Source organism: Megalops cyprinoides, chromosome 14, assembly GCF_013368585.1.
Source record: "Megalops cyprinoides isolate fMegCyp1 chromosome 14, fMegCyp1.pri, whole genome shotgun sequence".
Lineage (NCBI taxonomy): Eukaryota > Metazoa > Chordata > Actinopteri > Elopiformes > Megalopidae > Megalops > Megalops cyprinoides.
The window spans coordinates 13,655,319-13,682,188 of NC_050596.1; the positions used below are offsets into that span (position 1 = coordinate 13,655,319).

The window sequence follows — 26,870 nt, forward strand, 5'->3', positions numbered from 1 at the left end:
CATTTTCATTTTAACCTAGCTCAAGTCATTTGAAATGTATGCACTGTCATAAAATTTGTTGTCTGCGTGCACACCCATGCATATGAGTTTCAGTTATTTTATTTAACAACTGCAACAATCCAAAACCAAACCCTAAGTACGTGCCAGGTCTTTTGTCTCCCTTCACAACACGGCCATTCGGTGCATCGAGTTTATATTGCTCAATACTGGGGTGTCAATATGTGTAGTCTTGCTCCACATTATTTAGATTCCTCCCAGCCACAAACATACCTGGCAAACAATGAAAAAGATTTAGCATATGATCACATCAATCAAAGCTGCTGGGAAATGTCACAAAACCTTCAGGGCAGCTGTTGTACATGATCAAAAGAAAATTTTAGGCAAGCAATTAAATCCTGAACATCAGTCAGTCAAATGTCACACAAGCCTGCAAAAGCATTGCCATGAACACGCTGTGAAATGGGCGGCAAAACGGTACGACTATCATGCTCTGTGGCGTTGGTATAAGCATCATCCTTAAGTGTCTCTGTTCTCATTTCTGTTAATGAGGACAATGAGTTACAGTGGCTGACCTTGGTCCAAGTGAAAACACGTGCAAACTGTTTTTGCACAAAAAGTGTGTCAGAGAATGTTTCTGCTGAGATAACATGCTGTGCCATCAACAGTTAAACAGTGGAATGCAGTATTTTGTGATACATGCATGATTTGCATGAATCTTTCAGAAACAGGTAAATGTCTTAAGCAAATCTTAAGTGGGAACTGGTCACATATTTTTACATTCGCCTCCAAATAGGACGATGTCTATTGTCAATACGGTACACTCTCAAATAGCCTACAGTTCAACACCCTGGATTAAAAATATGTCTGTCTTCATGAAACCACGTAATAACACATAATATTAAAGTACATTTGTTAACCGCATTAATACGTTACGCATTTTAAACAATGCCTCAAAATGTTTGTCTTCTGCAGTATTCCACTATATGTAGTACGTTTTGTTATGCATGCAGAAGAAAGAAGCTTCCGTTTTATGCACTCTCCGTCGTGGAAATTTATTCAATGTTTAGGCTGAGTTGACGATGCTATCAGACACTAGGCTGCAGGAACACGCGACTTAAACTGATTGCCATATGGAATTCGATGACTAATTTGAATGTAACGTAAGTCACAGGCAGCGATGTTTCCTAATTTCCGTGTTAGCAGATCCACACCCGCCATGTAGACAACTTACTGCGTGCCAACAAAACCGCACTAATTGTTAGCCGTACAGTGTATAGATATAGCTAACGTGGGAAAAATTAATAGATTGCAAATCACCTACGAAATCCACATGTTGATTTGTCGTTATGGCCTACTTATCTGACTTTTTTATTTGATTTTTTCAGTTTTCGTGAATCGAGTTACCTTGCTTGCAACAGAATAAATTAATAAAGTTTGCCATTTGTTAATTTCTATATGTTGTGATACTCCCCACAACTGTTTGGTAACAGCGATGGCAAGCTACAGCCAGCGACCGGCACAGAATCTGTGCCAAGCGAGCTGCCTGGTTAAATAAGCAGGCGCTTTTCAGTCCTTGAGGAGGATAAAGTTTTCTCCCACTGCATGACTCCAAGAGACTAATGTCAGCCATTTTTAGAGGTCAGTAAATTTCCACTGAAGCATTGTTCCATCCCTCGGTCGTCGATGAGGAAGTAATTTTCCACTGTAGCTTGCTAGCTCCCGCTAGCAACAACACCTCCCATTGTGCTTTGCGGGTAGAGTAGCCAACGCGCGAAACTACAATACCCAGAACTCCGCAGCCTTTCTGGCGCTTTATCCGTTCCTGCGCTGTGGGTTTGACCTACACGGTTGCCGGAGAATATGGCAGCGGCTAGATTGGGGCTGCAGGTATGACATTCTGAAAGCTTTGCTATGCCAGACGCACGAATTTAATTCATTTTATGTGGCACCCAAATAAAAATAAAGAAAATTAGAGGTTGCAATGCTCGAAGAGTTCGTCTGGCGTTATTTACTGAATTTACTCAATGGGCAACAGTATTGCAGTTTGCAACTGACGAGCTATCTAATGTTAGGTAATACCAGAGGCCGTGCTTGTTCTAATGAACCTGGAGCAGTTGGGTTTTGCAGAAGTGCATTCATTGAACCAATGTAGCAAAGACATTGTTTGCAATTAATATGCCATGTTTTCACGGTCCGTAATTTCTCCCTTTCTCGTGTAGGTGCGTCAGTTCAGCTCCACGGTGAGCAGGCCAGCCGCTAAGCTGGTGAAGGTAAGAAAACTAGGCGAATGATTGTCGGTGTTGCCCCACCATCAATTTGACTGTTTCCCAATCCCTTTCGTCCGAGTGATTCTGCGACACCGTTGATTTAGTGAGTGCTTGAAGGGATTCACGTGGTTATCAGCTGCAAAAACATAACAGCAAACATGGTCAGGCATGCCCTTCACATTCCATTGCATGCTGAAAGGTTACAGCCAGAGTCTGAAAGATTTCACTCATGTATTTGGCGGGGTCCATGCACAGCATTACATTTAAATGTTGAAATATATTGTGCATTGTGCAGGTATTTATTGGTCCACCCTGGATTGGGTTAGGGCAAGGGGATTGGCTGAATGTTTAGATTCACTCCTCCAAAAAATGGTTTAAAACCAACATGACCACCCAGAGAAAATGGAAGTTATTGCATAGGTGAAAGTTCATTCATAATGCATGCTCGGAGTAAAGGCCTCCTCTCTTCAGCCGCCCATCCAGGTGTATGGAGTGGAGGGCCGCTATGCCACCGCCCTGTACTCGGCAGCCAGCAAGCAGAAGAAGCTGGACCAAGTGGAGAAGGAGCTGGGCGTTGTCTCGGTGAGTTTGCCCATTTCAGGCATGATCTGGTGCTTTTCGCCTCTGGATTTTGGCCACTGGTGGGTTGCTGTATGCTTAACTAGCTTCAGTTGACATGAATGGATAGCACTGCTTCATAAGTCACCTGAGATAATGTTGATACGTAAGATCTATTGGGTCTCTGCTATACCCAGCTATTGTCACGGACTGTGTTTTTGATGTACCCAGGTCACTTTGGCTGGGTGTATCACAGTTACTCTACACAGTGATCTGAATGAGCCCAGTTTTGTGTTTGCGGTGTGCAGTGGAGCTGAGGAATTATCTAGGAGACTTCACTGACTGACCAGCATCACCCTCTGTCCACCCGCAGGGCCTGATCGCAGACCCCAAGCTGTCAAGTATCGTCATGAACCCCCATGTCAAGCGTAGCGTCAAGCAGAAGACGTTCAGCGATGCTCTAACCAAGGAGAAGCTGTCCCCCATCACTGTCAACCTCATTAGTAAGTTGCATTACGTTGCATTTATTCATTTGGCAGACGCTTTTATCCAAAGCAACTTAAAAGTGAGGCAGAGTACAATGCAAATAGCAAATACCCGTGTAAGGAGTCAACAATATTAGAAGTACTTCATGACCAAGTTTCAATAGTTGGCCAGACAAGCTAGCTAGTAGAGATACGTGCATGAAACCATTTTTGAGTTTTTTTTTAAGGAAAACAAAGATTAAGACGTAAAAAAGTGCTCTAGGTGGTAGTGTTTCAGGTGTTCAGGTAAGCGAGGAAGAGCTTTGTCTTCAGATGTTTCTTGAAGATAGTGAGGGACTCAGCAGATCGGATGGAGTGTGGAAGTTCATTCCACCACTGAGGGACAACGAAGGCCGAAAGGTGTCTGGTGGTCCTGTCATATAATGGCTTGAAATGTGATGGGACCACCAGACACCATTAGGTAGCAGAACATCATGTACCAAACACATCACACGCTGAACTGATTGGTTCTCACATGGTTCTCATTTGCATAAAGTTGGGGATTCACCATCTCCGTTTCGCTTGCTTTGCCAGATTTGCTCTGATTTCGCCCAATCAGAGCGAATTTCGCCCCCATACAACCTGAATGAGAACGAAGCGAAATTCGTTGCAATGGAAGCGTACCGTCACACTCTCCGTGCAACCCCACCCCCACTCTCCCTCTACGTCTGCGCGCAAACCCGGCCCCACTCGATCACACAAGTTCTCCTGCAGCATGGACTGAGACACAGCGCCAGTCCACACTGCCGATATAATTTTTCATTTACATGTTTTCGCAGCTGTATATTTTGAAACTGAAGGAAACCTGAAGGAAACCAACTTTGCGATTTATATTGATCACAGTCTGCTTTAATAAAAGTGCTTGTGACATCTCACATGTGGCTTTGACTTACAACTGAACATTTAGCCCACTTTGTAGAAAATACTGCAATATATCGTGTATTGCCATTCAGCCTAAAAATACCGAGATATGATATGATATCACCCAGCCCTAGTTTGTAGTAGTGCATTAGGAAGTATTGAGGAAGCACCCCTTTAATGTGCAGGACTAGGATGAAAGCAGACCTTATGTGTTTCAGTGTGGTAGTTATTGGTGGCTGAGACTTGAAGCAGGCCTAGAAACTGTAGTGCCCTTTACTTACTGGCTTGTGGACTTGAATGAGTGATGGGATGAGTAACTGAGTTACTGCTGCAGTAATGACATCATCAGAGGGTGAAAAGGCCATCAGTCCCCACAGCCAGCGTGAGCAATGCTTGCTCATTTCTTTGTTTTCATCCCACATGTAAGGGATGTCATTTAATTCATTTCATTCTCTCGTTGGTCATTGTTGGTTTTCTGTCTGTCTTTTTCCTCAGACGTCCTGGCCGAGAATGGTCGTCTGACCCTGACCCCTGATGTCATCTCCGCCTTCGGCAAGATGATGAGCGCCCATCGTGGGGAGGTCATCTGCTCCGTCACTACCGCCCAGGTAGGGTGTACAAAACCCACATATCATTCACGCAATCACTCACATATCCACATGTGCAGATAGCATTTTAGGTCTTACACTGTTTATAGACTTGAGACACAGGAGGGTGTGAGCATCAACATTACTGAATCAACCGGTGTTTGTGCATAGCATGTGGCATTAACATTTGAAATAACTGAATGCTGTGACTGCAGTCTTACAAGGTTGTGTCTTACGTTTGTCTGTGTTCGTCTGTTTTTAACACAGCCCTTGGATGAGACCAGTCTGGCAGAGCTGAAGGTCGCTCTGAATGGCTTCCTGCAGAAGGGGGAGACACTCAAGCTGGAGACTAAGGTGGGAACAGAGAGCTGAAGCAGAGAGAGGGCTTTCTCTGGGGTTCTGTAGTGAGCAGGATATACCTGTGACCAGCACTTCCTAACTGAATGTGACTGTTAAGTACGGATGCAGTCATACATTCAGGTCATATGTTTAACCATGAAACTTATTTTTTGAAGTGCTTGAACTTGAACTGTGGCCTTTCTTACCATTTCCCCTCAGTGTTGTAAAGGTCTCTCTCTTTGTCTCTCTCTCTATAGTCTGACCCTTCCATCCTGGGTGGGATGATTGTCAGCATTGGGGACAAATATGTGGACATGTCCACCAAGTCCAAGATCCAGAAGCTGACCAAAATCATCAGGGAGACATAAGTCCTGTGGACTTAGAAAGGGAAGAATAGAGACTGGGATATTAATGTTTGTTGCAGCCTGGCTTCAGAATTGCGCAAGAACAGTAAACCCTGTCTACCTGTTTTTGTTCAATAAATATTATGTAACAGCTTGCGTGCTTTGTCTTAATGGCTTATACTGTATACGTCGCTATTGCTGTCTGCTTGTCAGCTCATGATATGGTTCAGAGTTCTCAGTTGTACATGAAGGCACTTCATCTGTGTTTTCACATGTAAGGGATTTCATTTAGTCTAATACACATTCAAACAGTGCAGTTGATAAAAGCACTCATACGCCTCTAGATCAGGGCTGATTGAGGTCAATACTTTACTAGTGGCTCCTCATTTAAAAAATAACCAATAATTACCAAAATTAGGCTTTCTATCATGTAGGATGGGGTGAACTGCTTAGTGTACAATGTTATGGTCACGGCTGTTTGATGTATGACAAAACTCAGTCTGACAACATGCATGTTAAAGAAAGGACTTGTTTTAATGAGATTGTTCTCCATAGGTTTACAGAATACAGTACTGCACATCCAGAGGCTCATGTGGTCTTTAGTACCAGGGACCTGACACGTGGACTTCATTAAAAAAGAAAAAAGGAATTCTCTGTGGACATTGAGGGAAGGGAGAAATACAATGGCATCGAGCTACTGTACAAATTACAAATAATACAGGCGAACTTGTGCACCCCTTGGAGTGTAAGTAGGATAAGATGACCGCTCTTCACTTGACTCTTTTCCGCATTATGTTTTTTCAACATTTTAAACAATAATACATTGTTATACAATTACAATGGTCATAAGTACTCTTCATTTTGTTTTAATGAATGGTCATCATTACCTGACCAGAACCACACACTGCAATTGATATACGCTAAGACTTCCTCAATTAAACATAAAGGATTGCTTACTGAGTTGGGGGTTAAAGAGGGAGACTGCAATACTGGGAAGGACTGTACAAAGCAGGTGTGTGGGCAGGAGGGAGGTGCCTGGAGGAGTTGCACAGAGAGGAAAAAAGCCAAACCGCTGTCACTGTCTCTGAGTCTCTGAGAAAGACCCTTTCTGAGAACTAGGGTTCGAGGACACACTCCATCCAAAGCTGTCTTGAAAAGCACATTCATCCAATTGTAGCGCACACACACACATACACACACACAGTCTACCTACATACATGTACACACACAGGATAGTCACGTAAAGACAGGTACAGTTACTTGCAGGCTCTGCAAAAGCTGTCTCCATTCGCATCCTACCCCAGCACAGCCACCCTCTGAGTTTCCCTGCTCTTTAGGCCAGAGCAGAACCGCGGGAACAATGTCAACATCCACAACAGGCAACTTCTGTACCGTTTTTCACCTCCATCTTGTATAATGGATGGTTACAATACCAAAAAAAAGCAAAATGAGGCTTCCATCTACATCTACACCAGGAGCTCTGGGAAGCTTGAATCCAGGCAATGTTGTCATATCTGCTGTTACTGTGGTGTACCATTGACATTCTGGCCTGTGATTAATGACAGAAAGCCACACAGAGTGAGAGGAGTAATGGGGGAGACAAATGCAGTACATATAACTTATACTGAGCTCACTGCACGGTGATCAGCTCAAGGCTGGTGATTCCTTTCCTCTCTCCATTCCACCTCATCACTACGCTCCTCTGCAACGCATCATTTTATTAAATGTGTTTTCGTGTATGTACAATACCTCAAAATTACCTCATTTACATCAAAATGATTATTTGAAGAAATTCAGCATTCTGTTCCCTTGAACAGGGAAATACCCCCAAAATATATACAATATTTCTTGGTGAACATTTGCAGCTACAGTACTATGCACTGCTTACAGTGAATGACAGCAAAACATGACCTGAAGTCAACATTTCTGAAGATAGGTTTATATCAGTTAATAAACAAACTTCATAGTACCAGACATCACCCTAGCAAACTCCCGAATACCACAGTGCAATCTTTTAAAATAAAAAAACTGGTATGTATTTCAAAGGATGAAGCAAAATTAAAATTTGCCACAACAGGCTACAATAAAATATGGTGTAAACTCCAGTACAAGTCAGAAATGTGAGTCTTATAATATAGCACTGTATATTAAATAGTATACCTTTTGCGATATGAAACGTTTTATTCCAAGAAATTAAATAAAAAACTTCTATAAAATATCCTATTCATGCATATAAATCAGTATGAGAAATGTAGAGTGGTTCTAGTTAAATACAGCTTCTCATAAATCTACCATTTCCTTTCAAAAATATCTCTACGGTTAATTTTTCATCATAAACACTGCAAATTCGACCAGGAATAAAATTACCCAGTCATTTCCTTACTCTATGTAGCAGTCACAGCTGTTTTTTTATGCATTTCAAAAAGCATTGGAAAAAACTGACACTCCCAAGCCAATGCATGTTTCCCATTCAACTGGAATGACCAAAACAACAGATCAACAAAAGACATAATTTCATCTGCGCAGTGCTTGTGTGTGAGCAACTTGTGCAAGACTCAGATGGTCAGCACCATTTGCACAGGAGAGCAACATGGTAAAAATTTAGAATCCAACATAAGGGAGGTCCACACACACACCACCCTGATGAAACAGTCCTGTGGAATGTTGAAAAAAATACATAAGACTGATGTTCCATCCCACAACTGTCAAGCAGTTCTGTCCACAAAACCTGTTCTCAAGCAAACTTGACCTTGTGTCTCCTGTTATCATAAAACAAAACTTTTCAGTTATTAGAAGAAATAGCCAAGTAACAAGCTGTACGCATCCTGTACCTATTCACTTCATTACCCTGATTATAAGACTTCCTTTACGTACTTTAACAAATGTTTTAAAGACAAGCAAAGAGTAAGACCGTGCACAACCCCCACACCATCAGTTCAGCCAAGGATGCACAATTGGTCTTGGTCCTTTTTCAGCTGTACGATTTTAACATAACCAGTCCTTATAACTGCCATGTGAAGCCCCACAAAACCTTGAATATTTTCCCTACATACTATAAGTGCAATGCATTAATCAACATAGTTCCACACTCAAACATGGCCACTTTTTTAAAATTGCAAGAGAACTACAAGGTACAAACGCAAACCTACACAATCCACTCACACATTCATTCAAATACCCTGCTTCAAAACCTTCCTGTTTCGAAATTGAATAAATATGATGTAAATAATCAATGGGCAAACAGGCTGTAAAAATTGCCCTGGGCTGTTTTTGCACACCAGCAGGTTTCACTGTGCAAAGTTAACAGCATGACAATGAATCCAAATGTAACAGTGCAACGGTAACAGTGAATAAAAGCATGTTAGTGTAACTCTAAATATATCTGAATACGGTGTCTGTGTAAATCCAACTGTGTTACTGTGCTTTCCATTCTTCTGAGAAGAGGGCAGGACATCTCAAACAGAAGAGCAGAAGAGGAATGAACAGATACATAAAAATAATTTCTGCAAGCCTCAACAAATACAATCATTCTCTGTTAAGTGAATTAGCACAGTTAAAGGACAAATGAAACGGCTTTGAGTAATCTGACTAGATTTTATGAGGGATTAAAAAAAAGACCAAGCTTTATAGTAGATTAGTTTTGGGTTCTTGGAATGTTTCTTCATGAATCACCTGGGTGTTGCTTGCTAAAACTAACTCCCCCTCCTGTAAACTTTACTGATAGTGCTCACATACATTTTTGTGTGTCAACCTGCTTCTTCATGGAGAACAGTGAAAAACAGATGATAACATCTGTGATACAAATATTTTTCCACACTGTTGATTGTAAATGAAGACATATCATTTTGACGCTATTGGGTAACGATGCAGTAGAATATGGCAGCTCCAGTATGTGAATACATGTGTCCTCACTGCTTTTGTTGAACAACAGAATAAATAAATACTTTGTAAGACAGTAACTAAGATTCTAGCAAAGAATCTCTGACAAAAGTCTGATCCTTGTGTCATCACAATGAGAAAAATAATACATTACTCACAATAATAATAATAATAATAATAATAATTTTAAAATATATGGAGAACGCATACATTGTCATTCATTAAGACCTTAACAGCTTTTGCAGGCACAAACACACACACACACACACATACACACACACACAGACACACACACACACGCACACACACACACGACCACTTACACGCATCACTGGAGGCGGTACAAATGGGATTATGACACGAGGACAGGGATTAAGAACACTGAGGCGGGGAGTCGGGAGCATCTCGGAACCCAAATCGGAATGTTGGGACCCGGAGACGACAGAGAACGAGGCCCGCGGGAGCGCGGGCTAGGGTTCATCAAACAGCTGCAGGTCCAGCCGTATCACGATCTCACCAGTTGGAACCTCGTGGAGCAGCAGCCGCTTGGTTATCGGGCCCTTGGAACCCTGGTCCTTCTTGATGTCCGCCAGTCGGATCTCTGTTCTGCCCAGGAAGTCTGCAGGGAGAGAGGAGAAACACCTCGCCTGCATGTTCTGCACTGGGCAGAATCTGCCAAACTGTACATGTATTTGGCATATGGCCAGAGGGTGTTTGGTGTGTGGGCATAGTGTGGATGTGTATGTGTGTTTATTCATCTGCAAGTTCCTACATACTGACCATCAGACGAGAACATATCCCCAGCATGTGTGTGTGTGTGTGTGTGAGTGTGCGTGCGCGCACGTGCGTGTATTCGTGGGCACGTTCCGACACACTGACCATCAGGGGAGAACTGATCCCTCTCGAACACCGTCACACACAGGACGTCCTGTTCCAGGTCTTTGATGAAGAACTGGCAGTTGGAGTTCCACTTGGGGTTGAGCGTGTCCTGCAGCGTCTTGGTGATGTGGCACTGGGAGCCCATCGTGACCTCGCAGTACGGGTTACTCTTCCCTGGGAGGCATGGCATATGCACGTGGAACATGACAGCAACTCTTACGTAACATCGTTTGCCTGACTTACATGGCAGACTTATACTCTACTGTTATATCACAGAGCAGGATTCTTGCCAGAAACACAGATTCAAATTGTGCTTTGTAACAGGCCTTCAGACCTTAAAGTGCAAATTGAGGCTTAAATAGCCCTTAGACATTTCCCTGGAAAACAGATCATTAGAGTATTCCAGATCTTTAGGATTAAACATTACATTACATTACTTTCATTTAGCAGATGCTCTTATCCAGAACGACTTCCAGCACAAAAGAACAGAAGTAAATTCATTCAAGTTGAATGAGCAAGTGTTAGACCAGACTAACAACACTCCCAGGCCAGTGAGTGTGAGCGTAACACTATTCAAGCCCTACCACAAGTTAACTTATGCAACCTGACTAGACAGGTTAACAACCTGCATTAAGGTATCTTTCATTCTAAATAAGGCAATGGTCACATGCAGAAGCCTTACCGTTGGAACGACAAGGTTTCAGCTCAATGCCCTCCACGATGTTGACCATCAGTCGCCCAATGCCTGTGGCCCTCTGGGACCGTACTGCACCACAAGGACACAGGTGTCAACAGCATGTCCCAGACACAGTATATCTCAAAAGTAATGCAACCATGTGAATAATGTAGCAAGCTCACAAACCTCTCAACTCAAATAATGTTCGCCCCGAAAAGAGTGAACATTTTTATCTTTCTTTTCCTTTTACAAAACCCTGCAGCGAGATGAATGGGATCCTCCAATGTATTCAGACGCAGCCAAGAGGTAGATTTCTCACCACTAGTCACACAGCGCACCGCAGTGAAGCGAGTGCTTATTGGAGGATAGAGGCTATTCTACTGATGTCATCCAAGCAACCTGCGGGCGCCTGACACAACACAGGGTGCCTGAGAGCGGTGAGATGAGGAAACCCTGGCCGGCCTACCCACCCCTATCCCTTACAAAATGCTCCCAGTCACTGTCAGCCTATGACATGGCCGGTTTTGAACCCGAGCCATAGGGCTCCGAGGTGAATGAACTTCAAACAGCAATACATTTAAATAAAGAAATGTCCATGGCGTGAACGATCAAAAAATGTTTACGTCATGTGATGCCCACCAAGATAAGCCTTCTCCCTCTTCCTCTTCTCCGTCTCAATGTAGAGCTCTGACGCTGCCTTGATCTTCTGCACCCAAGCTGTCCTGAAGCACAAGCAACCGCAACCAAGTTCATCACATTACACTGGGTCAAATTAGATTAAATTAGATTACTGAAATATAATTTAGGCTCAGCTCTGGGCCACTATCTACTTCTGAACATTTATACACGCAACCCCGCCCCTTGCTGTATGAGTGCAGTACACGGCATTTCCCTTAGGGTAGACGCCATCGATGTGGGACAGGGGGCGTAGTCTACATCGGGAGGTGGGCTGCAGTGCTTCTTACCTCTCGTTAATGCTCTCGGCCCGCAGCGTGTAGACTCTGTCGATGTGGGAGATGTGAAAGATCGGTTCGTCCCCTGAGGGGTCGGTGGGTAGCTTGACCAGCACCTCGTTCAGGAAAATGGGCTGTGAGGGGGGGTGACAGGGGTAGGGGGCAAGGGGGAGAGGGAAGGCATTAGGGTAGGTTTCCATGTGCCCTGTATCCAAGGGCACAGCAGATGCTCAGAGCTAACCCACAAAACCTAAAAGGGGTGGTTAGAGTTATTTCAGCTCCTGACCAGCTTCTACACCCCCCCCCCCACTCTGACATCACCCCTCACCCCCCCCAGCAGCCCTAACCACACCTTCAGCAGCTCCACTCACAGTCTTATACATCCTGTACTGCAGGTGGGACTTGGGGCTGAAGACCTTATCGGAGCCTGAGGAGCCCAGGGGCTTGATGATCTGCGTGAGCAGCAGGAAGTCGTTGAACAGGAAGCCGTACAGCTCCTTGTTGCTCTTGGCCTTGTAGAGCTTGCCGCTGTGCAGGAACTTTCGAGGCCCCAGGCAGTTGGTCACGGAGTTGAAGACTAGTTGCTGCAAGAGAGAAAAAAGGTCAAGGTCATTTTCCATTACTGATTAATTGACTGGTTAATCAATAAGCTCCTGCAACCTGTACAAGAAAAATATTATTAAAGCTGAAAAACTGGCAAGGACAGTATGCAAATATGACTAACAGCGCTACCTAGTGGCAATTTTACAAATCTCAGGCCTCTATTTAAACAAATTAAATCAAGCATGTTTCTGGAATCTATACATGTGAATATGTGTGTACTTATATGTGTGTACGTATATATCTATGAATGCAGCTATAAGTAAACTTTTGTGAGTGTTCTGTTGATGCGTGTGAGTGTACATGTGTAAGTTTGTGATTGTAGGTTCCTAGTGTGTGTTTGACATATATGCTTGAATGAGTGTGTACATACACCTTTGTGAGTGTGTGTGTGTGTGTGTGTGTGTGTGTGTGTACCTCAGACAGCCCCTCGCACTGGACGTGGGCCTGGATCCACTCCAGCCGGTCCGAGTTCTCCTTCTCCCGCACACCCTCGTTGACCTGTGAGCACAGCTCCTCGGCCTTTTCCAGGGCCTGCTTCAGGTGGCTGTGGTCCGGGTGGCTCTCGGGTGTGTTCTCCAGGATCTGGGGAAGGGGGACAGCACCACAGGTCACAAGCAGACAGGGTCACAAAGTTTGTTTTAACACGAACAGGGAACTAAATATTCAATAGTATCATGCAATGCCTGCTTTACATGGATTTATTTTTGCTCACAGTAACAGTGCAGGGCTTACACAGGACTGCATTTAATTCTGAGAACATCTATTGTATGGGGATTTAAAATTTGGGGATTTACATTGGCAGGTCTAACTTCCAGCTACTGCAACTATTGCAAATGAAACTAACTATCAATGCAACTACATCTAATCTGCCTGCACATTTATGTCACATACTGTAACTGCATCCAATCTGCCTATAATTATAATTATAATTATACTTCTCCTTTACACCAAAACCCTACATACACAGAATGAGCTATCTCATACAAAATTATGGGTATCATTGTGTGTATGTGTGTGTTCTTGATGATGGGTGGGTGTGAATACATTCTTGATGATGCATATGTGTGTGTACACATACAGTACATTCTTGATGATGAGGGGGTCATGTGTTTGTATATGCATGTGTGTGCATACACACCTACATCCTTGATGATGAGAGGGTTGTATGTGTGTGTGCGCATATACACCTAAGTTCTTGATGATGAGGGGGTTGTGTGTGTGTGCGTGTGTGTGTGTGTGCAAATACACATACGTTCTTGATGATGAGGGGGTTGTGTGTGTGTGTGTGTGTGTGTGTGTGCATATACACATATGTTCTTGATGATGAGGGGGTTGTGTGTGTGTGTGTGTGTGTGTGTGTGTGTGTGCGTGCATATACACATACGTTCTTGATGGTGAGGGGGTTGTGTGTGTGTGTGTGTGTGTGTGTGTGTGTGTGTGTGTGTGTGTGTGTGTGTGTGTGTGTGCATATACACATACGTTCTTGATGATGAGGGGGTTGTGTGTGTGTGTGTGTGTGTGTGTGTGTGTGTGTGTGTGTGTGTGCATATACACATACGTTCTTGATGAAGAGGGGGTTTTGTGTGTGTGTGTGTGTGTGTGTGTGCATATACACATACGTTCTTGATGATGAGGGGGTAGCGCGTGACCCTCTGCATGGGCTTGAGCAGAAAGCTGGACAGCGGCATGCCCTTACAGCGCGGGTCCATGGCCAGCCTCTGAAACAGAGGACACAGCACAACACGGGTCACATGACCTCACACCTACCCCCACAGAGCATGAGCCAATCCGAGCCAACAGGTCCCCGCCCGGTCTTTCTACCTTGACGAACTCCTTGAAGTCGGGCACCTCGTCGGTCTTCTGCTGGATGAGGGTGGCGCCGTTGAGCTGGCAGCTGCAGAAGCGGATGTAGGGCTGCATGTGGGGCAGCTGCGCCGTCAGGATGTCGCCGATCATCTTCACCGGCATGCGCTCGCCCGACATCTTCTTCCTCACCCGCAGGGCCCTGGGGAGAGGGAGGGAGGGAGAAGAGAACGGGGGAAAAAAGAAGGAGAGAGAATACACGGTGTGTGAGAAGGGGGGGGGGTGGAAGAAAGGGATACAAAGGGAAATGGGAGGGAGGGGGACAAAGACACCAGGAGTGAGAGTTTATGAAGGGATATATAGCTATAGTGCTAAATAACAAAGGTGATGAAGACAGGATTGGCCGCAATGTGGGGAGACTGTCAGTAGGGGGCATACTTGAGCAGCTTGATATTGCACATGATGAGCTCCTTCCAGTTGACGAAGATCATGGCCACCTCCTTCTCTGTCAGCAGCTCTGACTCCAGCAACGGTTTCTGGAACACCTGGGCACACCGCGGCAAAAAATGTAATAAATGTTTGCTTGAATGTTCAAACATTTTAAAGATAAGTACGGCCAAATTGTTGTAGAATGTTTTCTTCTTGGTTGGTAAAATGTTTTGTGATGGTGTTGAAAACGTGTCTTTTGGGCCTATATTTCCTATTTAAGCAGACTGACCTCTCAAATTATGGGAAAGGTTTTACAGACATGCTAGTAATGTGGCCAATTTGCATGGTGCACAGGTTCTTACTGCTGCATGGGTGGAAGGCATTTATCAGGGCTATAAAACTGTTATGTTTAAACCACATATTTTCCCAGTCCTGGTCCTGGGGGCTCACTGTACACCATTTTGTGAAAATGTGTAACTGTAAGAAGCTGTATGTCACATTGTAAATCTGTATGCCACTGTATGAAGCTTTTTGTCCAGACTGAGGTCTTAATTTTTTCAGGCCTGTTTGACCTGTGAACCGGACGCCTACGTGACATCAACCGCACGCGTCCCCTTTATTTATTTCCATGACAGCCAGCGTGTCTGTAGCGTTGCAGTGACGTTAGCATAGCGACAGCTGTGATGCCACTGCAACACTGTAAAAATGTTGTGTGTCAGCAGGGTTAGCTGCAGGCCATTAACCATTAGCACTCATCCCACTGAACCTAACTGATGAGATTATCAGAATGGGGTGCCACCATTCAGTTAAAGAGGGCCATCAGGGTTAGCGCATAGCCCCCCATTCCCCATTCCCCATTCACTCTGGGCAGTCTGGGTTCGCACATATACTCCCATTCACTCAGAGCAGTCAGGGTTAGCACACATACTCCCATTCACTCAGAGCAGTCCGGGTTAGCACACATATTCCCATTCACTCAGAGCAGTCAGGATTAGCCCTGGGGGGAAGAGGAGCAGTGAGGCTGCCGAGACTCCAGGCCTGTGCGTCCTTTCGTTGCAGTACCTCGGTGACCAGCTGCAGGTCATTCACGTAGTTCTCCTCGGTGACGATCAGCTCGTGGATATAGCCCTGCCTCTTCCTCTCCGTGGGGCTCAGCATGTCCAGCAGGTGCAGGTCAGCGCACCCTGTGAACGGGACAACAGCCTGGGTCAACCCCTCTCTCTGTGTCTCTCTTACCATTATTTGCTTTTCCACATCACTTTGTTTCTTAATTACTGGAGGGCTGCAAGGCTGTATCTTAGGTCCTGGCCGCTGGTATAATGTCAATGTCAGGTCAAGAAGGGACTAAGAGCAATTCTAGTGTCTGCATAACAGATATTGACCCAGCGGTATCTCTGAAGTGCCTCTCTCTGACTAATGGAAGGACCTGGCAGTGTAGGCTGCTCTCCCTGCTTTTGCGCCTGGGTCCATGAAACCTGGCATATGTGCTGATTTTCACTCCAAATGAACTCCCAAAAAACTTGGCTTGATTAAGCTGTTTGATGATTACTGATCCAGATCTGAAACCTAGCTCAAGACAGGCTCTGCTGCAGAGACCCATTGAAAGAAATTTATTGTTGAGGATTGTTTATGTGAAAACACATACATGCTTATTCAACACTGACATTTAATTACTCATTTAATTCACTGTTGCAGGGTTTGAAACCATTAAGCTGAATAAGTGTTACTATTTTGTCAAAGGGACATAAACTGATAGAAGCACACTAAAGAATTACATTTACTCAATCTTTTCACAGCAATTATTTTGTTTTAATTTTAAAATTTAAAAATTTAATTTTTTTTTTTTTTTTTAATTTTTAATTTTAATCTTACACAAAGGGCTCTTTCACAGCCAATAACTGTTAAATGACATCAAATCCAGATCCATATTCAATTATCAGCTCAATGAAGCTAGCCTAATTAATAGAGCATTTAGAGGGAAAAGCAGCACTCATACTATGCCCTGAGGAGCAGAATGAGAAACACTGATTAGGTGTTTTGCGCTTGTGGAACTCGCAGAAAAACTCTTTTGAGATTTGTCCCAGGTCCTGTTACCTACATGGTTCAAAGGCATTTAACAATACAATTTTAAGGGAGAAAGTCTAGTAAAACCTTTCAGCATGAATGGACTAGATGCCATTCATCAACCAATCACTGAATCCTGAGGCCTATTGTATTTCTGCACCACAACTAACAGGACCAGAAGGATATGGTTTAAGAAGTATGGTCACATTTTTTAGCTCCTGATTGGATCTCACTAGCTTGCTACTGTTGTGGTCTTGGCATGGAAACTCTGGAACTTTATCAACACCTAGTATAGAGTATTCTATGTACAGAATTCATTCATCTGGCCTCAAAATAAAGGGTCAAAGTTCATGGGTATTAATTTACAAGCACAGTACAGGTCCACACATCTTTATACTATATGGACACATTAATATTACTCTCAATGTCTTCAAAGCATCAGACCAGTAGAGAACATTAAGACTAGTGGATCTATGCAACATACCCATGAACCAACAGAATGGAAGTCTCCTGGATGATTAGAACATTCAGCCCTTCACCAATGGTAATCTGTTTTAATGTCAATTTCCCCTCTAAAATATCAAATGATTATTAATAGGTCTTATTTTTATTCAATGCCAGCTGCACTCTGGCTATAATTGCTTCTGAGGAAAATACCCAATGTCTTTGACTGGCCCATGTCGTAAATATGACATTACTTTTTCTTGGCAGGCATTCTTACCCAGAGTGACATACACACCTTTTCATTTTTGTTATATATGTATACAGCTGGGTATTTATTGAGGCAATTCGCATGAAGTACCTTGCCCAAAGGTAAAACAGCTGTGTTATAGGGCCTGTACCTTATCACTGCACCACACAGCTGTCCTACTGTTGGCCAATCAAACAACAGCTGTGCTGCTGACTAAATGGAAATATTCAAAATTTAAATATATTTCAAAAAAGGGTGCTGAATATGAGCAGTTAAATGTTCCATTATTCAGGTGGAAGTTGATTTGAACTGGTATCCTTGATATCCTTGAGCCAAGTACTAACATTTGTGGAAAAAATGTTGCACTGTTTGTGAATAAAACGTGTGATACAAGAATGTTTTGTAATACATCCTTCATCTCATAACACAGTGACTTAAGAATTAAGGGCAACTTACATTCACCATATTACCCATTTTTACAGCTGTCAGGTAACGTACCTCACTCAAGCATACAACCAGGTATGGTATCCTAGGTGCTCTTTAGTGGCCCACCTAGGAATCTGATCTGTTCCCATTTACAATTATGAAAGTAGACCATCCTGTCTCTTTAAAGTTTGTCTTTGAGCAAGAAAAATCTAGGTCTGATGATTACAGTAAGTCCGAGTAAATGAAGTGTTAACAGTAAGGTATCCACGTAAAAAAGACTACAGTTCTAAAAGCTACATTGAGCATAATCCTTTCACTCAGAAATGTGTGCCTGGTGCTCCTTTAACATCTCAAGGGCAGTGATGTGTTGTGTGTTGTGAAAGCTAACTGTGCAGTACCAGTGTATTTCTGGTCCCCCACTCCAACCTGGCCTTCAACCAGCCGAAGAAAAGCACACATCTACCATTGCCATTGAGCCTTTTAATAGGTATTTATACATTTCATTTTCTATAAAGACTGTGTTACAGTTTTGTTAAAGCTATGGATTGTTTGGATATATCATTTTCGACATTCACTTCTGATGAAATGCTTCAGTAACCAAGTGCAAATGGAATAGGATTTTTTTATTATTCCTTTCCTTTTTTGACTGCTTGTGTGCATCGCAAAGTGGAGATACACCAGTTTATTCATAGAGAGTAATATATATAGATGACACATTTCATCTGTGGCTTGGGATTTTTGTGTTTTGCCAACCCAGGCTGGTCATAGTATAAAATGTCCCAGATGTCTTGGGGGGGGGGGGGGTCTCAAGAAATGATGGAAAGTCCAACCGACCAATCACAGAGCAGCAAACCCCAACACCATCACAACAATGAAACCAATCAAAAAACAACAAAAATAAAAAAGGTGCAGCTGTACACAGGAAGTTCAATTACCATGAAAGAATTACATTAAAATGACAATACTGTTATGCAACAAATAAAAAAAGAAAAAAATGATATACCAGTATAATGCTATATATTTCTTAAATGAATGCCATGCTTTACTGTACGAGGAATAAAATACTTTGATAAAGGCAACACAGACCTTCTGCGTGTGGCATTTGTTTGAAACAGACAGCACTTGGTAGGAAGCTCACTAACGGACTTCACTTGTGGAAATACCTGTCTTTACATGGTTTCACCATTCCTTTTGTAAACAGTGGAATTGGAGGGTAGGACTATTTTCATGTTAAGTACATTCTTTGTCTTTTTGAAAAAGGTTGGATTTTATTGTTCATTTAAAAAGCTATTTCCCCATGACAGAGCAGTTAAGGGACTCCAAAAGAAATGAGTAACATGAGATAAATGGGTGTGGTGTTATGCCAATCAATTTGCACAGTCGGGTCTCCCAGGAACTGTGGCAGAAGTCTCTTTCAAAACTACATTTCATCTTCAGCGGGGAGAAAAAAAACATAAAATGCTACATTTCGTAGATATTAAAAAACACTATTTATTACAAAGTCAATTGTTTATAAAAAATAGACTAGGTCATCAAAGAGGGACTTGGGATATAGAGTTCAAAGACTCGTGTGACGATTCAAAGATATTTTCAAAATTTAACATTTGAAAGAAAAAAAAAGAAAAAAAGGCATGTAAACTGTTTGAATTCATGAATATAAAATGATTAAAACATAACCACCTCACCCTTTTCCTGGACAATTAATTACATATTTCAATGAAAATACCCCCCAAAAAATAAAGTGTTGAACCTAAAACTCAAACACTGTGAAGGGGTGAACCACAGTCACCCTTATTAACACAAACTGTGTACGTGTGCATGTTTCACTGTGCTTTTACCCCCATCTCACTCTGTGGTGGCAAGAGGTATTTGGTTTAAAACACCAATCTTTACCCCATCACACAAATGCTACAAAACAGAGCAGCGAGCACACATACAGCAAAAATATTCAACCAAAAAAACGCTTGTAGGGGAAAGTAAACAGTAAAGGAAAGACCAGAGGGAGACATTTGACTGGACAAGTGGAGGAGTTCCGCCCTGCCCACAGAAAGTTGACGGACAGTTCTGGATGGCCTGCTTCGCTCCGGAACCGAGGCTGACTCCTGGGCACACCCCCTCCCATAACCCCCCCCCAAGGGCTTGAGTCTTCCCCTCTCTGGGCCGGTGACCTTTGAACTCCTCGACTTGCCCATGTGACAGAGGCACAGTTTTCCAGGTGAGATCTCCAATGGGGCGCACCATGAACACTCTAACCACATGCAGTGTTTGTTTGCTGATAGTGGGTCTTTCTGTGGAGCTGTGGGCTGAGGGGTGGCAGTGAGGGGGGGTGGGAGCAAGGATGGGGGGGTTGGGCACTATTCAGGTAGGGTGGAGGGTAATATCCAATGGAAGCCATTTGGCTAAGTGGCCCTTTCTTTAGTTGTTGTTGTTCATTGACATGATTCGGGGATATTTTAAACCAACAACACTGACAACAACAACACAAAAAAAGAAAGACTGATAAAACTAGTTAACAGAAAGCCACAAAAAGACCCACTATCCAGGCTCTCAATTACTATCCATCACTTACTATCATTAAAAAAAAACCCTTAATTTGAAATCCTATAAAATCAAATTCATTTATTAATGAATTTATCTCATCGTTGATAATAGGCAGAGGAGGTCGTCTGTCGGTTTTGCGTGCATCTATGCTTTAAAAATGAGGTAACTACTCTGTGTGTTCTTCTAGCCAGAGGGCCAGTTGCCGATCATGCAGGTGTCACATGATCAGGGGCTGGATCTCCCATCATCCCTCGGGGCAGTGTATAGGGGATAGTGGGTCTCTTTGAGGACTTTCAAGGCTGAGTGGGAAATGGGCAACATATGATTCCTAGAGAGAGGAGGAAAACACAGCACATAAGAAAAAAAAAAAATAAACAAAAATAACCCACCCCCCCCCCCCAAAAAAAAAAAAAAAACAAAACAAAAAACAACAATATGCAAATATACAAGCTAGGAGAAACCAAAGGAAACAAACAGGTGGACATGTTCACAACACACAACACGGTACGACACAGAACAGATGACAAAACGTTCTCTTCGTGCTACACCAAAGGGAAGGGGTGGGTCTAACAGCAAAGGAACAGTAGCATGTGGTGAGGCCAGGACTGGGCACATCGACAGGAAAATTTACTTTAATGATGCATTTTGGAAGATCTTCAAAGAGGCCGGGGGGCAGGGGGGAGGGACGGAGACTTTCCCTGCAGCTAACTGTCTGAGAAAGCGCCCCCTTTTTGTCATGGTTTCCCCTGGCTTTGCTGTGTTTCAGGTGAGCAATGAATGGGACGGCTACAGGCCGCTGCTCAGAGGGGCCTGGCGCGCGTGTACTCACACTGCTGGCTGGGGTCCGTGTCGGTGGTCAGCTTGACGTAGTTGGAGGGGAAGAGGCCCACGGAGCCGTTCAGCTCCCCCTTCCACCAGTCGGGGTCCTCCCTGCTCAGCACGGTGATGATCTGGCCCTTCCCGAAAGGCAGCTCGTCGTCGTTCTGCGCGATGTAGTCGTACATGCCGATCACCTGGCACACTGGGAGACGGAGAGAGGGAGGCAGAGAGGAAGAGAAAGGGAGAGGGGGAGAGAGAGAGGGAGAGGAAGGGTGAGAGGAAGAGAGACAGAGAGGGGGAGACAGAAGAAGAGTGAGACGGAGGGAGAGCAGAAAGCGAGAGGAAATCAGAGCGAGAAAGAAACAAGAGGGAGAGATGGGGAGCAGGAAGGAATAATTAACCTGGAATAGAAGACTGTGCTCCTAACACTGCTCTCAGACTTTCCACCTTCTGCACTTAAGTCAAATAACACAAGTGCATGCACTGTACTATGAAATCTTTGAAAATCACTGTGAACACTGTCTGATGCCCCCAAGTGTTTAACCTATAAAACAGCATACTCTTCACAGGCCTTTTATCCATTAAACACTTTTAGGAATATCACACAGCAGGCAAGGAGTCATAACTTCACTTCTGCACTGTGCCTTCATGCTCAGCACTGGCGAAGGTAAAATACTGTGTTATACTTTAAATTATTTGACATTTATTTGGGATCATTTAAATGCAGTTATAGCAATGAAAAATAACTCAGTGTGTACAGAGATATCTAAAATTGCACAGATCGAGGGTGTAAGGCAGCACCTGTGCCATACCTGCATTGGGTGCCGGCAATTTGGGTGCCGTGGGCTCTGTGGGCGTGGTCTTACTGGTGCTGGGACTCAGCAGCTTCACGTAATTGGCTGGGAACCAGCCAATCTGACGCTTCTTTCCTCGGGCCTGGAAAGCAGAGAAGGTGGGAGGGGGGTATGAGTCACGCTGACAGAGAGAGCATCACAGGCCCATGACAAGCAGTCACATGAAGAAACACATGCAGTGAACAGAGCCTAAAAGCTGTGGTGACAGAAACCAACCAGGCCGATACAGTATCAGTGCCGCATTTAGACCAAACAGCATGTATGGCAGCACTGTGACAGCATGCAGGCACTCCATTCTCTTTCCTGTACCCTTAGTTGTGTGTATAGCACTGGAAATCTGACATGCAAATAAGAGGAACATCAATGTTAAATGACAACAACAAAACAAACTGCTTGCTGTGTCAAAAATGATGATGACAGGGAGTGAGTGAAAATACAAAACAGTGCATAATCAGTGTTCAGATTAATCCAATCCCCCTGTGCTTGAAAGACCTACTTTAGACAGCAACCTGCTATCTAAAGAGTCTCTCAGCTTAAATAACAAAAAAATGTGCTCTTGTCTTAATGGTCTTTGTCCTTCCTGGTAGACAGACCCTGACAGGCAATGTAGTAAAAGGTATCTAGATACGGCCTTTATAGAGTGTTCAGGCCTGTCCTGTGGAGGACTTCATGCTGCGGGTACCTGCAGCTCCCCTTCCCACCAGCCCCCGGGGTTCTTCTTCCTGATGAGGATGAGCTGGCCAGGAGCCAGGGTCAGCTGCTCCGGCCCCGTGGCCGTGTAGGGGGCAATCACCTGGGCGATCTCTGCCACGAGAGAGGGGGGCGGGGAAAATGGGCGAGAGGGTGACATGAGAGGGAGACAGGGTGGGAGGAGTAGAAACAGGTTTGTTAAAATGCCTTTTCGCAAAACACTTACATTATTGTCATTCAGCAGTTGCTTATCCAGTGTGACTTATATAGGTTTCAGTCTTTACGTTACCCATATATACAGCTGGATATTTACTGAGGCAACTGTGGGTTAAGTACCTTGCCCAAGGGTACAGCAGCAGTGCTCCAGCGGGGAATTGAACCAGCAACCTTCTGGTTTCAAGCCCTGCTCCTTACCACTATACTGTACTGTCACCCCACTGCTAACACTTGTGCGGCCTGTAGCTTTCTTCTCAGAAAACAGAAGAACTGAATAAAGGCAATTTAAAAACAATTTTCTGCCATTTAGAAAATCCGAGCATTTTACTCTCGGTACACGCAGCCGCAAGGGTACTGCTGATTTATTTTCCCCTGAAGTCGAGCTGGCAGAAGAACATGCTTTATAGCAGTGAGAATGGCACGCTGCTCCCTGACACAGCTCCTGCCGTGGTGTTTCACCGCCCCGCTGGGCCGTATCCAGGGAGACAGCATCCTGCCGACACCTCCACTCACCTGGCTTCTTTCCCAGACTCCCGGTCTTCCCGGCGGGTCCCAGGGCCTGGAGGGAAAGGGAGACTCACAGCTAACCGTCTCGTGGAAGATCCTCAATACTATACCCCCCCACCCTCAGTGTGGTGAAAGAGCTGGGGGATTATGTGTAACAATTCATAGTGGAATTTGTTGGTATTAGGGTCACATTATTCATCTTTTCTTCTTGTTTGTTTCCTTTCTCACTGTACATTTATACAACACATTCAGCTTTAAGTCTGAATGCAACAAAAATGAACACTGCTGAAATTCTGCTGAAACCAAAATTTGAGGAAAAAAAAGCATCACTGTTTCATTGCTGTTAAAGGCTTATTACAATATCTGTTTAATATGCAAATAACATAATCATAGCCTATGAGAAATCACCAGGTATTTCTAATACACGGGGAAGACTACATGTGGTTTCTGAAACATTACAGCCTGCTTCACAGTCTGTCATGTGGTTTATATCACACCCTCAGGAAAGGGTGTTTTACTAGGGCTAAAAGGATGTATAAATTAACTGCCCATTTAACAAAATGGATTCAGTGATAACGGTTGGTAATAGACCGAGGAGATAAACTCAGCTACAGCTCCAGAGCTGTGCCACACAAGTTTATGACTTCCACAGTTTGAGAATCTGTCACTGTGTTCCATGTGGTCTTAAAGGACACAGAGTCTACGGCTCCAATACAGACCCTTGCATGTTAGAACACAGAACTAAATCTCTGTGTGGAAACATGCTTTCTAGCGCCAGTGTGAAATTTACACTGCAGGCAAAATCAGCCGTTCGCTCTGGTTCCTGCTAACAGAACGCGACTCACCTCTGCGTCCTTGGGCTTGACGTAGTTAGAGGGGAAGACGCCGGTCTTGTCCCCCACCACCCCGGTCCACCAGTCCCCCTCCTTCTTTGTCACCACGATCACGTCTCCCTGCTGGAACGTCAGGTCACCCTGCTCATTGCTCTCATACGTGTACATGGCTATGAACTCTGGGAACACACGCATACACACGAAAAAAGAGAACAAACACACATTTTAACCAAAGAGATCCCAACAGCCCGTAGAATATTTAAGTTATAGAACATGCAACCAAACCCACACACACACACTCTTGTAACTGTAAGAATACTGATATAATGGTATTTAAGCATAACAAGCTCTAGCTCTTATGGCATAGTACAGATGTAGGCTGTAACAGGTAGAGACTGCAGGCAGATGGATTCCTGCACCCGTCCCAGGACTCACCTTCCCCGGCTTCCACCGGCTTGCTAGGGGAGGGTGTGGGCCTCTTCACGCTGGGGGGACTATCCGACGACCCCGACTCAATGCTGCACAGCAGAGAGGAAGCCACCGGTCAGAGATGCACACTGGGACAGCCGCCGTCCACCTATCAGTGTCCTTGGCACTGTGCTACACTGGCGCCATTGAGCACAATTTGCCATTCTCTCTTGCAGCAAAGACAGACGACTGGCCGGACGGCCGGACAGCGGGGGCTCACCTCATGGACTTGCGCACGGGGCCCGAGATTAGCTTGACGTAAGACTTGGGGAACCAGCCCCGCTGGCCCTGCACCTCCCCGAACCACCACATGTCCTGCTGCTCCAGCACCGTGATCACGTCGCTCTTGTTGAAGTTCAGGTGGTTGTCCTTCTTGGCACGCCAGGGGTAGAGCGCCTGAGCCTGGAGACCTTCCACCTTCTCCCCCTGCGAGAAGGAGAAAAGGAGAGAGGGAGGGAGGGAGAGAGAAAGCAGACAGACAGATGGAAGGAGAAGGGAATGGGGGGAGAAGGAAGGAAAGAGAAAGAGGAAGGAGGAGAGAGGGAAGATAGGAACAAAGAAACAGGGAAAGAGAGGAGAGAGGGAAGATAGGGACAAAGAAACAGGGAGAGAGAGGAGAGAGGGAAGATGGGGATAAAGAGAGGGAGAGAGGAGAGACGGAAGATAGGGATAAAGACAGGGAGAGAGAGAAGAGAGGGAAGATAGGGAGAAAGACAGGGAGAGAGAGGAGAGAGGGAAGATGGGGACAAAGAGACAGGGAGAGAGAGGAGAGAGGGAAGATAGGGACAAAGAGACAGGGAGACAGAGGAAAAGGAGGAGGAAAGGAGCAGGTGAACAGGAACAGGACAGGTATTACTATATAACAGTTATTTCACTTTAAAAATCATGACCTCCCTCTCTCTCCCTGCAGTGTACCTGTCCCAAGACGGGCGACGGGGAGGAGCCTGTGAGGGTGGCGGGGGTGAAGGCGGAGCGCTGACGCAGCTGTCCCGCGCTGGGGACCGAGAGGGAGGCCTGCGTGGGCCAGGCGTCCCAGCCGTCCCCATCCGTCTTCTCCGCTGTGGACGGCCACCTGAGGAGTGTTCAATTAATACAATCTGATACCCTAATTTCCCTTTATATGACAGCTTCCATTGGCTCTCCCTACCCATCAACTGCAGGTCTACGGTAAGTAAGGTGCTTTGAGTGGAATCAAGGGGCATTTGATGAGCGGCACTGGAGCTTAGTGGCAAGGCGCAGAGCTCGTAACTGTAAGGTTGCTGGTTTGATTCCCTGCTGGGGCGCTGCTGTTGTAGCCTGGGGCAAGGTACTTAACCCAGAATTGCCTCAGTAAATATCCAGCTGTATAAATGGATAACATGTAAAAATTGTAACCTATGCAAGTCGCTCTGGATAAGAGCATCTGCTAAATGCCAGTAATGTAATTTAATAGAAAGGTGACAAGTAATGTTATCACTGTCAAAGCAGAAAAATCTGACGGCAATTAATATGCTTGCTAGTCTCTCCAGGGCCAGTTCTTTATGAAACTCAGCTGTGTCCTGAGACTAAATAATATTATGCATGCTCACAGCTGATCCACTGAAACTGCCAGCATTGCTCCCTTAGGTAAAGAGTGGTACTGACAGAGAGAATGAATGAACATCGCCTGCAAAGTGAGCGTGTGTGACTCAAGCGTGACTCATCTGACGTGCTGGCAGAGTGTGTGATGTGTGTGTGAGGAAGAGCTGGGGCTTACGTAGTGCTGAAGTCTGCCCAGTTGCTGGAGGAGGAGGATGAGGTGGAGGCGGCGGCGGGGGTGGCGGCGGTCGTCGTGGCGGCGGGGGGCGGGGTGGCCTCGGCGGGCGGAGGCTGCGCGGGCGTGGGTGTGACGGCGGCGGGGGTGGGCGGCGCGTGGGTGCCCAGCTTGGGGACGGACCCCTGGACAGCCGTCGCTCGCAGGCCAGCGGGGACCTCCGACTCGGGGATCTTCTCGGCGTAGTTGGCGGGAAACCAGCCCGTCTTTCCCTTCAGCTCCCCGCCCAGCCAACCGGGCTCGCCCGTCTGGGACTCGTCAACCTAT

The 26,870-nt window shown here is 44.9% G+C and overlaps 2 protein-coding genes across 5 annotated transcripts in view; one reads left to right on the forward strand and one right to left on the reverse strand.

The window, feature by feature from the left end:
* The first annotated feature begins 1,822 nt into the window (after positions 1-1,822).
* atp5po (ATP synthase peripheral stalk subunit OSCP) lies at positions 1,823-5,631 on the forward strand. Its single transcript, XM_036545400.1, has 7 exons — positions 1,823-1,887; positions 2,220-2,270; positions 2,739-2,849; positions 3,199-3,328; positions 4,706-4,818; positions 5,065-5,151; positions 5,394-5,631. Exons 1-7 carry the CDS (start codon positions 1,861-1,863, stop codon positions 5,502-5,504), a joined length of 630 nt encoding a protein of 209 aa, XP_036401293.1. The 5' UTR covers positions 1,823-1,860; the 3' UTR covers positions 5,505-5,631.
* Positions 5,632-9,676: 4,045 nt separating this feature from the next.
* The window catches only part of itsn1 (intersectin 1 (SH3 domain protein)), a 53,036-nt gene continuing 35,842 nt past the window's right edge, over positions 9,677-26,870 (reverse strand). For all 4 annotated transcript variants that reach the window (XM_036544823.1, XM_036544822.1, XM_036544821.1 and 1 more), the window contains 20 exons: positions 26,547-26,866; positions 25,727-25,883; positions 25,032-25,237; positions 24,779-24,861; positions 24,356-24,522; positions 23,517-23,562; positions 22,780-22,901; positions 22,056-22,179; positions 21,254-21,445; positions 15,765-15,886; positions 14,712-14,818; positions 14,292-14,475; positions 14,090-14,188; positions 12,885-13,052; positions 12,239-12,451; positions 11,880-12,001; positions 11,554-11,636; positions 10,921-11,004; positions 10,239-10,412; positions 9,677-9,978 (listed from right to left, as the gene is read on the reverse strand). In XM_036544823.1, coding sequence (XP_036400716.1) covers positions 9,830-9,978; positions 10,239-10,412; positions 10,921-11,004; positions 11,554-11,636; positions 11,880-12,001; positions 12,239-12,451; positions 12,885-13,052; positions 14,090-14,188; positions 14,292-14,475; positions 14,712-14,818; positions 15,765-15,886; positions 21,254-21,445; positions 22,056-22,179; positions 22,780-22,901; positions 23,517-23,562; positions 24,356-24,522; positions 24,779-24,861; positions 25,032-25,237; positions 25,727-25,883; positions 26,547-26,866 — 2,922 coding nt within the window. In that variant the 3' untranslated portion in view covers positions 9,677-9,829. The remainder of the gene's footprint in view (positions 9,979-10,238; positions 10,413-10,920; positions 11,005-11,553; positions 11,637-11,879; positions 12,002-12,238; positions 12,452-12,884; positions 13,053-14,089; positions 14,189-14,291; positions 14,476-14,711; positions 14,819-15,764; positions 15,887-21,253; positions 21,446-22,055; positions 22,180-22,779; positions 22,902-23,516; positions 23,563-24,355; positions 24,523-24,778; positions 24,862-25,031; positions 25,238-25,726; positions 25,884-26,546; positions 26,867-26,870) is intronic.

Bases quoted from the DNA above. Each gene is read 5' to 3' on its own strand.
- atp5po (XM_036545400.1), top strand. From the start codon at position 1,861: ATGGCAGCGGCTAGATTGGGGCTGCAG. The intron at 3,329-4,705 runs GTAAGTTGCATT...CTTTTTCCTCAG, and splicing joins CATCACTGTCAACCTCATTA to ACGTCCTGGCCGAGAATGGT. The intron at 4,819-5,064 runs GTAGGGTGTACA...TTTTTAACACAG, and splicing joins GCTCCGTCACTACCGCCCAG to CCCTTGGATGAGACCAGTCT.